Source organism: Pseudochaenichthys georgianus, chromosome 7 (genome assembly GCF_902827115.2).
Source record: "Pseudochaenichthys georgianus chromosome 7, fPseGeo1.2, whole genome shotgun sequence".
Taxonomy (NCBI): Eukaryota; Metazoa; Chordata; class Actinopteri; order Perciformes; family Channichthyidae; genus Pseudochaenichthys; species Pseudochaenichthys georgianus.
In genome coordinates, this window is record NC_047509.1 from 7,751,728 (window position 1) to 7,764,011 (window position 12,284).

The 12,284-nt window shown below is 40.0% G+C and overlaps 1 protein-coding gene across 1 annotated transcript in view; it reads right to left on the reverse strand.

Moving 5' to 3' along the window:
- rgs19 (regulator of G protein signaling 19) overlaps positions 1-11,422 on the reverse strand; it is a 31,893-nt gene extending 20,471 nt beyond the window's left edge. The window contains exon 1 of the mRNA XM_034086850.2: positions 11,162-11,422. Within this exon, the coding sequence (XP_033942741.1) occupies positions 11,162-11,218 (57 nt within the window). The 5' untranslated portion in view covers positions 11,219-11,422. The remainder of the gene's footprint in view (positions 1-11,161) is intronic.
- Positions 11,423-12,284: the final 862 nt, after the last annotated feature.

The window sequence follows — 12,284 nt, forward strand, 5'->3', positions numbered from 1 at the left end:
ACCAAACAACAATAGTTAGCCAACCCAGTCATTATCCACCAACATTAAAACATAGGTTTAATCCACTAGTATCATTTTAATAATCATATTGAGAGTTAAAACCAGGCTTTCCACACTTTATGTTGTTGGTCAATTATTAAAAAAATATGTAGACGGTTTCAAACCCATCAAATAATTACTAATTAATTGCATCTAAAAATTAGATAATCTTTTTTTTTTGCATGGTGTTAATGTTTTATCGTTGGGTTTTAGACTGCTGTTGCACACAATAAATAATGACATAACTTTGACTTTACAAAATGTTGATACTTTGCATATCGAACTAATAACACTTTTGGAAAGCAATGTTAGCTGCATTATTACAGTAGGTAACGTTATCATTAAAACAATCATGTGACTTGACATTTCTTGTACAGCTGCCAATGCCGTTTTATTCTGCGCTAGGATCAAAAATACCCTGCTGACAACGATAAGTGAATTCTGAAATAATCCGATTTTTAAAATGATGTGAATGTGTTTGAACTTGAAGTAATGCTGATGTTGTAACTTTATTGTTTACTTTATGTATTTTAAATGCTGTAAGTGCACATTCTACCTCATATTTTCCAACTTAAAAATACACCTTGTGGTTTGAACCATGGATGGTTAAATAAACTAGTTATTTATCAGACAACATATGCAAATCCCAGAGATGTCTACCTTTTAGGAACTGAGAAAAACAGCCATGTCTAAAGCTTGATGACGACGCATTATCAATTTCATCTACCAGGGTGTTGTAAGAGTTTCCTCTGAGAGGCAACGGAGTAACCCACGGAGGCGTTGTTGAATCACATATCAGCAATGCAGCAAGATCTCCTATCAACAACATGGGCAGCTATCGATGGAATCAAACCACTAACCCCGGGTTTGCCTCACTATCCGTTGAGCTACAATGTGAACACTTTGAGAAACTTACAGAGTAATCAAACCAAGCACACAGAGTCCATTCAGCAGCACAGCTCACCGGAGACAAGACGATTCAATGGTGGATCAACGATGGACGACTGAATGAAAAGAACAAACGGGTCCTTCTTTTTATTTTCTCTATCAATAGCTCCGACGTTTCCATCAATCAACACGCCGTCACTGAAGTAAAGGAGGAAGAGAGACGCGAAGCGGTCCAATGCAACAGGAAAAGATGGAGAGAGAAAGAGAGCTAGGCAGGAAGCAGAGTCAGAGGTATTGTGACACATAGGGCTTCTTGGTTTCTTTCTGAAACTTGATGAATCAGACCTGGTGTCTACACACACACAAACGCCCACCCAGACACACAACAACCCAACCCTACCCGGCATGACTGCATGGGCCTATTCATGCCATCATGGCTTGAAGGGAAAAGCTGCTAAAACCCAACATTTACATTCTTTCTTCCTCTAAACGTGGACACCCCTGGAGTCCAGTCTAGACTTGTTTCTCTCTTTCACGAGAACACCACACTTCACCACACAAATCTGACTAAGTTGCGCACAAGCTGCATACATGCTTCAGGTATTCATGCATGGGACAGGAATGTTTCCTTATTCTTTGATGAGGAGGACGGTGAAGAAAAGAGGCCAGCTATTTGCAGAAAACAGAGAGAAGCTTCGCTGTTGTTCTGCTTTTCTTTGATTGAGTTAAGGTGTACATTACGCGGCCAAAAGAAGACTCCTCTGTTCTAAATCTTTTAGTCAGGATCTGCTTTTCATGGTTTTGGCCCCCAAGTTGCAAAGTATTATTGCTTCAACGTATTTCAGACAGCATGTCTCAGACTTCATGGCAACAGCTGGGGAAGATCCTTTCTTGTTTCGACATGACAAACCCCTGGCGCACAAGTTCAAGACTAAAACAAATTCCAGTTTTGTGTGGCCTCCAAACAGCCGTGACCTCGACCCCGTCCAACACTTTCAGAATGAACTAGACCACCGACTGAGAGACAAATCTGATCCATTTTCGGACCTTCTTGTGGCTGAATGGGATCAAACCCCTGCAGCTCGGCTACAAGAACAGAGGCTGTTATATCAGCAGAACAATGGAATAAAATCGGATATGGCTCAGGGTTTCCTGCAGCCTATTCACTTTCAAAAGTTAGGACCCAACAGCCCAAATAGTCAACAGTTCAATGGAGGCCAAACGGTCTACACGCAGCACCACTGTAAGTCATAATCAACATGTATGGAATTCCCTTAATGGCATCTTGCATAAGAGAGCATTCAAATGAATTATTATAATAGAGAGAGAGGCCACAGGAGAGTATAACAGAAAGGAGGGGGAGACTCAGTTGAGGGAGGGAGGGAAGAAGAACTAGGGGGACATGCAGAGGGAAAAGTGGGTGAAGGGCAAAGAAAGTGACAGAAAAAGAGAGAGTGCAGGGAATGGGAAGAATGGGGGATAGTAAGATAAGAAAAAAAGTAAGGGAGACAGTGAGAGAAAAAATAAGAGGAAAGGATAGAAGGTTACAAAAGGGAGTGAGAGAGGAGATAGAGAAAAAACAAGCAGATAAGAGAGACAAGCTGGCAGAAGTTATATTTAGTCAACATGTGGACATTTCACAGACAGTTTAGGGGGTAGAAAACACTGACACGACATGTACGGTAGAACTCAACCAATACTGGATTTTTCAGGTTGAAACCGATTAAATATTTAAAAAAGTTAAAGGAATGTATTGTAATTTAGTCACGTTGACAGAAAACTGTGCTTGGGTTTAACAACTGAAATGACACTGGGTCTTTCTCAAATTGTATACTTTGTGTTTTCATGGACACTTCAAATGTCATCAGTCATGGCCCGACACATTTCTGAAGTGCTGTTCAAGATCAACGCTTGGCCAAAATGCAGTCCAAGTCTCCATGAATGATCGTGCTCCACACATTTGATTTGTGATGCTTTGGGAGCCTACTTTCGGATTTGGGGTACACAACTCCAAAGTCATCCGACTTCACGTTACCAATGTATGTCGCATATCGTCACGTCAGGTATTAACAATTGAAGCTTATGAAGATTGTATTCATACCATTGTTTCAATTCATTAGCGTGTTGAAAATGAGGTGACATATTAAGTAGCTACATCTATTTCAGCGTGTGGGATACATGTTCATCAACATGTTCCAGCATTAGCCCAGAGATCAAAGAGTGTAGTAGGAAATGGTTCAGGACTTCCCAACTAACAACTCATAGTTTATGCGGAGGACCACATGTATTATTTCTATAATTTACATTAGCCTGTTCTTTTGATAGCAGATAGGATGTTGTATTTCAAAAACATTGTCCAGACGGTGAAACAAATACATTCACAAAGAGTTGCAGACAAAGAGGAAAGCAGGATGGGGAAACCTGGCAGACAGAAAGAGGAAGAGGTGCAGTTGGTTTACCAGTACGTCCGTCATGTCGCGAGGGCGGGCAGTCGGTTAGTGTGCGAGTCGTCAGCGATGTTAGCAGGCCGGACACATGCATGTCATCCCCCCTTCTGCCTCGGACCTCTCCTTTAAATATATACACACACACACACACACACACACACACACACACACACACACACACACACACACAGGAACGCACAAATGTATATACGTGCAAACATGCATTCACACAAGTACGCCACACCAAAGCAAAATACAACACAATAACATACATACAAATGTTTGATATCCCACAAGAACATGCATTCCAAAAACACAAATTACACACATGTAAAAGGTGCGCGCACACACACACAAAATATATAACAACCACCAAATGCACAACAAATACCAAGAAACGTATATTTATCCACAAAAATAAAAAGTGTACAAAGGCGAAAGCACACACACATAGACACGCACACACACACACACAGACACACACAGACACACACACGAGGGGAGAGAGAAAAAGGCCATAATGAGTGCGTGTGTTCCAATCATCCACCTGTCATCGTAAGGATTTTTCTTAAATACTCTGAAAGCATACATTTTCAAAAATCCGAAACAAGTTTTAATTGACCAAAAGTTCAGTGAAAGGAAAAGCGAATCAGTGTGTGTTTTGAGTGTGTGTTTCTGTAAACCTCTCTTAAGCAAACATTCTGAGGTAGTCTAACAAGATGATTTGATCAAGAGTTACAGAAAGTCTTCTCATGTTACGTCATGGTATCGGTCAGGTCATTCTACTGTACATCCAATCATGGAGGACATTTCTTACATTCACACATTTAAACTTCATGAAGCAAATGAATAATATGAATACTGAATCAGGTGCCTTCCTGTAATGGGTAATAAATACACTGATACTGACCAGCAGTGGCGAGCCGTGACTTTTATACCTAGGCCCTCTGACCCCCCTTCCCTCGAAGAGATATTACGTCACAGCGTATGCTTCAGCGGAATATCAAAACAGCGGCCCGGGGTGCAAAACGCATCAATGACAGCGACCCTCTACCACACAGAACAACACCATTTATATAAACACCTATCATGACAGGGCACCCACAGCCAAGTAACAATTACAAATGAATTAAGTCGGCACGGCGGCCCACATTGAAAATGACTTAGGCCTACCTTTGATGATAAATCACTGAAACACAAAGTCCGTCCTCCTGTCCTTTTGGATGAAGCACTTGCGGGTCATGCAGCTGATCCTTTGCCACTCCAGTTTATCATTGTAACGCAATCTTGAAAATGATTCGGTTAATAATTTCGCAACGATGTCATCACTGAAGTGAGCCATCATGAACGAACTTATGCTAATTATAAATCTATCGATCATTCTATCGTTTAGATTTATGATTCGAAAATAATAAAAGTAGGATAGACATGTGGATATTATCCGGCTGAACAAAACGTGCATTTGTCTAACAGGTTCGTTTTCCACAGACCTTATTTCCAGCTATTTTCTAAAACCCTCTGGAGAAATCCCACTGCTTTCTGTCGAGGGAATCCGAGCGCAGCTTACTTCCGGGTTTTAGGACGCGTCACTGCACCTCTTGCATAGACCTCACAGCGGGCGGAACTTGTCATAAAGTCCGCCCATTTAGAGGGAAGATATGATTGGTCAATTGTACTGTCATTTGACATTACTCTCTCGTTGAGTTACTATAGCGGGCCCTCTGTGAATGTAGAGAGGGACCAACAAGCCCTCCCGTCTTCACAGTGCGTCAATAACTATTGAACCAACACAGGGCTTAACATTTTTGAAAAGTGCACTTAACCAAGACTAAAAACCCAAACAGATATTGAACCAAACCAAAGTTAAATAATCAGTAATTACACCAAGCCAAGGCTTAAAAACCAAACATGTACTAATACCAAAGCAGTCCAAAACACCACAAACTATTCAAACAAAACAGGGCTTAACATTCTATAATATTGAACCAAATCAAGGATATACAACCCGTGAATAATTGACGAAACAAGGGCTCTGGTTTTGGACCAGAACATGGCTTGACATTAAACAACACTGGACCAATTCATTTTGGGAACAGGGCTTAATCCCCAGTCAATCGTGTACCAACCCAGAGTTAAAGCAGCAGTGAATATTGGACTATACCAAGATCAAAACAACTTAAAGCTAGGTTTTCTTTATAAATATGAGTTAAAAAGCTTGGGGTTACAAGATTCTTGAATTGTAGCTGACCAGCGAAAGTTTAACTCGATAGATTATTTGTTTGTTTTTTCCTTCCAGTGAGTAATTTGAATTTCACGTTGAAACCATGGGACAGAGATTAGTAGCAAGGTTGTTGCTCATCATGTCAATTAGTTTCAATGAGGAAAGCTAATGGAGCTCCAAAGTAATTCTGGAGAAGTAGAGTAATTAAGTTTCGCTCCCAACCTAATAAGTGTGCCAGTCAAACGAGACTTCAAAAGCGGAGCTCCACTTTTTAATATACACAAATTGCCATAAAGAGAGTATACTGAACTAAAATGCTAAATAGAGTACACTGGTATAATGGCAAGGGGCCCTATACCTTCCCTGTAATTGTTTGATTAGATTTTAAAGGCAACGTTAAAGGTGGGGTAGGTAAGTTTGAGAAACCGGCTCGAGATCGCTAGAATTGGAAAATACACAACCGGAGAAAATCTGCCACTTCCTTACAGAGCCCCTCCTCCAACACACACGAACGCACACATGACCAATGAGGGCACGAGATAAGTTTGTGCCCCGATGGAAGGCTGACGGGCAGGTAGGCCATCCAATCGATTGGTTGTACTTTTTACAGTATTACGGCTTCTACAGATGACATTTTTTTATGGATTTTTTGTCAAAGCACTTAAGATATTCATTGCTATCGGGATGTTAAGAGCATTCCATGGAATATAACAAAAAGTGTATCTCGAGCCGGTTTCTGAAACTTACCTACCCCACCTTTAAGCTTAATTAGAATTTTGAAGATTTCATTACCAAAGAAATATTGTCAAGTGAGGACAACTCCTAAGGCCACACTTCCCGGTAGAGGTGACACTTTTTTAAGATGTTTCTATGCAATGTATTGATTCTTTATTTGGTAGTGGATAACTAAGAGGAACAAAGTGATAGCGAGTGGTGCGTAAACCACAAAAGATCCAAATTGGAACCAAATCTAGATCGACAAATAACTTGGCTAGCCAGGCGCTCCGAGGTGATCCATTTCTGACTTTTTCAATTGACATATGGCGCAGATCAGATATGCATTTTGAACGAGGAATGTATTTGTTTCTAAATGTATTTGGCTGATATGGGCTTTATTGTGTAACCGCTGATCATATTAGTCGTGCTAATTTATTGCTTGGTTTATCATTTAGATATCAGAACTGATTTTTGATACTTAAAAACATCTGACTTTGGTAATTCAATCTGATATCTGTCAATGCAACTCATCCAAACACTTTTTGATTCGATTGTTTGGCCTGCCAAGACTTTTAGCAAGAACCCACATGACATCACAATCTACAGCTGATCAATCCAATACATTTAAGTCATAATCGGAGCATTGTGTCAAACATTCCCTGGCTTCAGATTCTTCATTTACGTACATATCTTAAGGTTTTGAACAAAAACAATGTTTTTTTGAAAATGTGCAGTTGGTTTAAACTAAATACATCTTGCCGTCTCCAATTAGCAGCTTGTGTTTGAGGGCCTCGTGGACAGCATATCACTTGGAACTCCAAATTTGGTGACTTTTTGTCGAGTTCATTAATAGAAATATGACATGGGTCCTCTATGGGCTGAGAGAATTCTCCGACCTCTGGATGGGATCCTTTCAAAGTCCCACTGGATGACCTCATACATGTGTGGTGGTCCAACAAAAATAAAAGGGTTGCTGGACAAACATTTGATGTTTGGGAGATGTTTTCTTCTGACATCAGTGATGACATGGGAATGCTAGTTTGGTGTGGTTTTTTATGGATTTAAAAAGTTCAAACCAATAACAAGAAGTGACCAGAACACCAGACACACATTGCACAAGCTAATGATGATGATGAAGATAATAAAAAGGCACACACACCTCTGTGAATGGCAACCAGATGCATCGACACAAAGACACAAATCACCACAGTAAAGGTTTGCATGAAGACAGATACAACGATAAGATACAAAAGAAATAAAAGAAAACAAGTGTGGGCATGGGGTTCAGAAATAGCAAGAGAGACAGAGGAAGAAAATGGTATGACCAACTTAAAACAAAGGGGGAAGTAAGCAGCAGACAATATGAAGAAAGACACAGGAAAAGGAAGTGTGTACCAACTGGCAACAAGAAGAAGAAAATAAAAAAAAGTCTCAAATCCTGACCGAGTACACATCAATATCTGAAAGGTGGAGTTTTTCTTAATCTCCGGGTTGGGACCCCATAAATAGCTCCAGATTGCCATGTCTGAGACCTGATACTATTGGTCCCTTTTTCCACGGTGAAGCAGAATACAACTGCTGCTTATGTTACAAAGTCTCTGAATAAGGACGCCAATGATTTGTGAGGAGGTTTGAACACTAAATGTGTTGCTGTTTAATCATACTTTTCCTCCTCGTACTTGGTTGTTGCAGTCACGTAGGATAAAAGATAAAGGCTTTTACACCAACCTCGCCCAGACCTTACAAAGAAATCTCACTTCCCTTTCAAAAGGCTTTCTTTTTTTCTGTGAACAGGGTGTAATTCGAACCAGCTTCAAGAATGGACCTCAAAACACAAGGATTTACGAGGATAAAAGGAGATGGATGTTGACATTTGATAGCCAGCAGTTCCACATGCTCGGACACACCAAATGGAAAACAGAGAAGAAATGCAAAGAGGTCTGCTTTCAAAGAAGTACGACACCTTATTCAACCTTTATTTCTGGTTTTAAAAGAACCTTCTTGTGCAATAACTTCACCCCAAGCTGTCCAGTACGATTCATTTGCATTTACTACAAAGTGAAGGAGACTTAAAAAATCTGTTGATATCCTCTCTGTTCTGCTGTACATTGACACAACAGCCATTTCTGCTTTTCTGTGTCTCTTCCTCCTAAAAGTGCTGGCCAGAGGCAACACCGTATATGGTCATAAACAGGAATTATATAAGAATCATATAAGTCCTGAAAGGAATATTAAAGCTACATCTTACACTAAGGTTGTGCTTTACAAGATAATATATAAACCTAAGACTACTACTGCATGGCTGTAGGAGTAGCATGTAGGAACTTCATTGTGTCAGTTCATACATAAACGTACCATCAAGCACAGCAAGGTCACTATACACTCAAAACCACCGCGTGAAAAGGAAAGGAATCGTAAAGTGATTTCTTTGTTTTAATGTCCCAAATACCAGCTGAATTGTACTGTGTCACTATATCTGTGTGGAACATATTATGGTCTGGGTTGAGTTCTATTTGTAGGCGTACAAGGCCATAACTCTGTCAAAGTTTCGCGTTTTGTTCCCATGTTGAACATATAGGAACTCATAGTCCTACGAGGAACAGCAGCCACTGTACTTTTCACTTTTTCATTTATAGTAACCTGTAAACCTAAGATACCTAGAGGGACTTAAGATGCTAAGACATACATTCAGCTATATGGTACAATTTCAACAACTTGCCTTTACCTTCATTATAAGGTTGCAATCAAGTATCATTCTTTTCAAAAACATCATTTTACTTCTGTAAAAGTACTTCTGGATTTTACTGTTAAGGCACTTATGTTGTTCATTAAACTAAAACAACTAAAACGCAGCAGAACAACATACCTTGGGTGTCATACCCTCTACTGTATGTCTAGCAAATGGAGTGGGGATGCACCAATCCAATCTGCAACAATACCAACTTTATTATGTGAATTGATTATTGGCTAGACATGACCAATCTATATTACATGGTTCTCTTGGTCAGTGTGTTTCAATGTTGTATTTCTGCTATCATTGACACATTTTACATCAGGCCTTCAACTCAGTGTTTAGCCCAACAACCATCCCAGGCCTTTTATCTATTGAAAGCAAAGATGGAAATCAGTATGTTCTAAAATAACAGATTCAGGATATAGGACAAAGGATATTAAACTGCATCATATCACTAGTTGTTAATGTTTAAAGAGGGCAAGGCAACAAAAGGAATTACCAAATAATCTTTGGTTTTGTGTTGGGTAATTGAGTGTGTTTATGCAGATTAACATTACACAAAGCTGCCAACTGGCTCTGCAGACTGGCAGCATTAAGGCTACAAACAAACCATTAATGTTTCAACACGTGTTTAAGTAGAGGGCGCTGTGCAACATAAAAGCCAGTCTTCACTTCTTCCAAAGAGATCACCTGCTTATAAAAATACTTTATTTTTGTGCTGGATTCTACAGCGACAAAGGATGCAATGTTATCCAAGGAGTCAATGGTTTTGTAGAGACAGAGCTTGCATTTTTGATAAAAAAAAAATGGAGGCCTGAGAGACATTTCTACATGTTGTTGAGGTTAGCACCAAGCACTAGAGAGAAGCATAATTCTCAAATTAGCAAATTGCTACCTAGAAAGCTAGCATACTCACCAACACAAAACAAAAACAGACATTTACAACAACATCAACTGATTCTGTAACACTGATAACCGACAGCAAATTCCCCTATGGGTCGTTAGATTAGGCATTCATGCAGCCAGATAAGTAACTTATCAAACAAAATTAGCTTTAAAGCTAACTAGGACAGCTTCTTTCAATTTTTCAATCCACTTGCTGAGTGTATCCTTAGATATATGTATTTTTCCCATCTTTAAGTATTTCACAGAGGGTGCACAATAAGGCTTTGTGAATGCATATACAGCAAAATTGTTGCAAAATGTGGCCACTTCACTACAAGTGGTAGCAGAGAGATTAATGCGCATGTAGTATAGAACCCATCAGTCAAGTGGACATTAGCCTACAGAAGAACTAAGCATCAGTGGTGTCAGCAGCTGTATGTGTCCAATTGGGAGTACTACCATGGCTAAGACAACGTGCCATTGGTTGCCAAGACCAAATGTGCTTAAGAAAGTCAGAAATACAAAATAAATAACTTGTTGCAGTAAAAGGACTGCATTTACACAAATGCAGTTTGATGCTAAATGTTATTGTCACATGCTTGTTTGTCATGGGCCTCGACGACCTGTGTTACAACTGAACCCTTTCTTCCCTATGAAACATGCCTTGAAGGTTCCATGGTTATCAACACTGAAGACTAGTCCCTTTCTTTCCCACACACACACTTACTTACTAAACATGACAACTAAAAGAAGGTAATAATGACAGAAGGAAAACTCAAATAAAGTAACAAACCCATGTTTACTCCTTCTAGTTTTTTCTACCAATACACTGCTTGTCAATTTTCGGCGTCCTGTTTTATGTTAACGATAAATAAAAATAAAAAAGAGCAGCTAAAGACGGAGCGCTTGACAGAAACATGGTGTCATTAAGACACCGTACGAACCCGTTTAAAAGAAACATTACAACACGGAAAGGTGACAAGACAATGGTTCGCTCGACTCCTTCTCCTCTTTTCCCCAAAGATGTTATCTCTGCTTCCCGTTTTTGAGAAGGAAGCAAGTGAAAGGAGAGAGGGGAGGAATCACGGAGACCGACCTTTTCCTCAACACCGCGGAGCGAGGAACAGCCCCGCCGCTGACTGGAGACCAGGGAAGGGGGAAATTAAACTGGAAGAGCACCCCTCCCCTCCCCGTGTTCAAGCTGGTTTCAGCAGCCGATCAGATACTCACAATCTTGGCATTAATAAGGTCCGGAGGGCGGTATCCGCTGCGCTTTCGGAGGCACATCCGTGTGGCTTTTCTCTTCCTCCGCACCGGGGGGTTGGTGCGTGATTTTTTTATTTTTTTTTATAAATATCCTGCCGCCGCCGCTGTATCGGAAGAAGAAGGAGTCCGCCTCAGTCCTCCCCCTTCTGCTGCTCTCCTCTTGCTCGGGTTTTTTTTCCCAGAGAGAGAGAGTGGTAGAGAGACCGAAAGACAGAGTGTGTGCGCGCGCGTGTGTGTGTGTGCGTGTGTGTGAAAGCGAGAGAGAGAGAGATCACCGCCCTAGCGGACAAAGGCGGCAGAGCGCATGCGCGGATTAACACGGGGAGACCGGAGTTCTCTATAATAAAACTTTATATACTGTACGTTCACTTGTATTTGTTGTACATGTTGTTAAACATCGTAAAAGATTGTATAAAGCAATAATTCATGGATAAGTTTAACACACATTTTGTTCGTAGGTAGTAGCCTAAGTAAATTATGTTATATGCATCCAATTAAAACATATGGCTGCAGTTTCATATATTTTGTGAAAAGCTCTTATTGGTATGCAGCTGTTCATATATATAACACACAAATATGATGCTTGCAGTTTTCTGAATACTACATTTTAAACACTCAAGAGCACATCACAATAAACTTCCATACAGTGTCCACATGTTATCACCACTAGACTTGCGACTGTTATGATACAGTAATTTAACTTTTTGACACTAAATAAGTCAACAAATGACTTCTACAATGTTTTTAGCGTTTAAATTCCCTAATCATGTAATAGATGCGGTGCGTTGAGAGATGAGGATGACGTGTAGAAATCAAGTAACCCCAAATACATAATTCCAGCAATATCCAAATTTGCCGATGCACAGGTAAGCGTTATTTTTGGCCACAATTTCCAATAATATGGCCTCCATTATTTCTTTATTCCTGCTGAGCAAATTTGGAGAAAAAGTTCAGTCAAGCCAATTTCTAAAAGTCTGGTCGTTGAATTCAAAGCTAGATTTCAAACTATAATTTTACAGGACTCTGCAACACTATCTTCTAATCAACCAACAATGGATCGATGAGGGAAAACGTTGACTAAAAAATA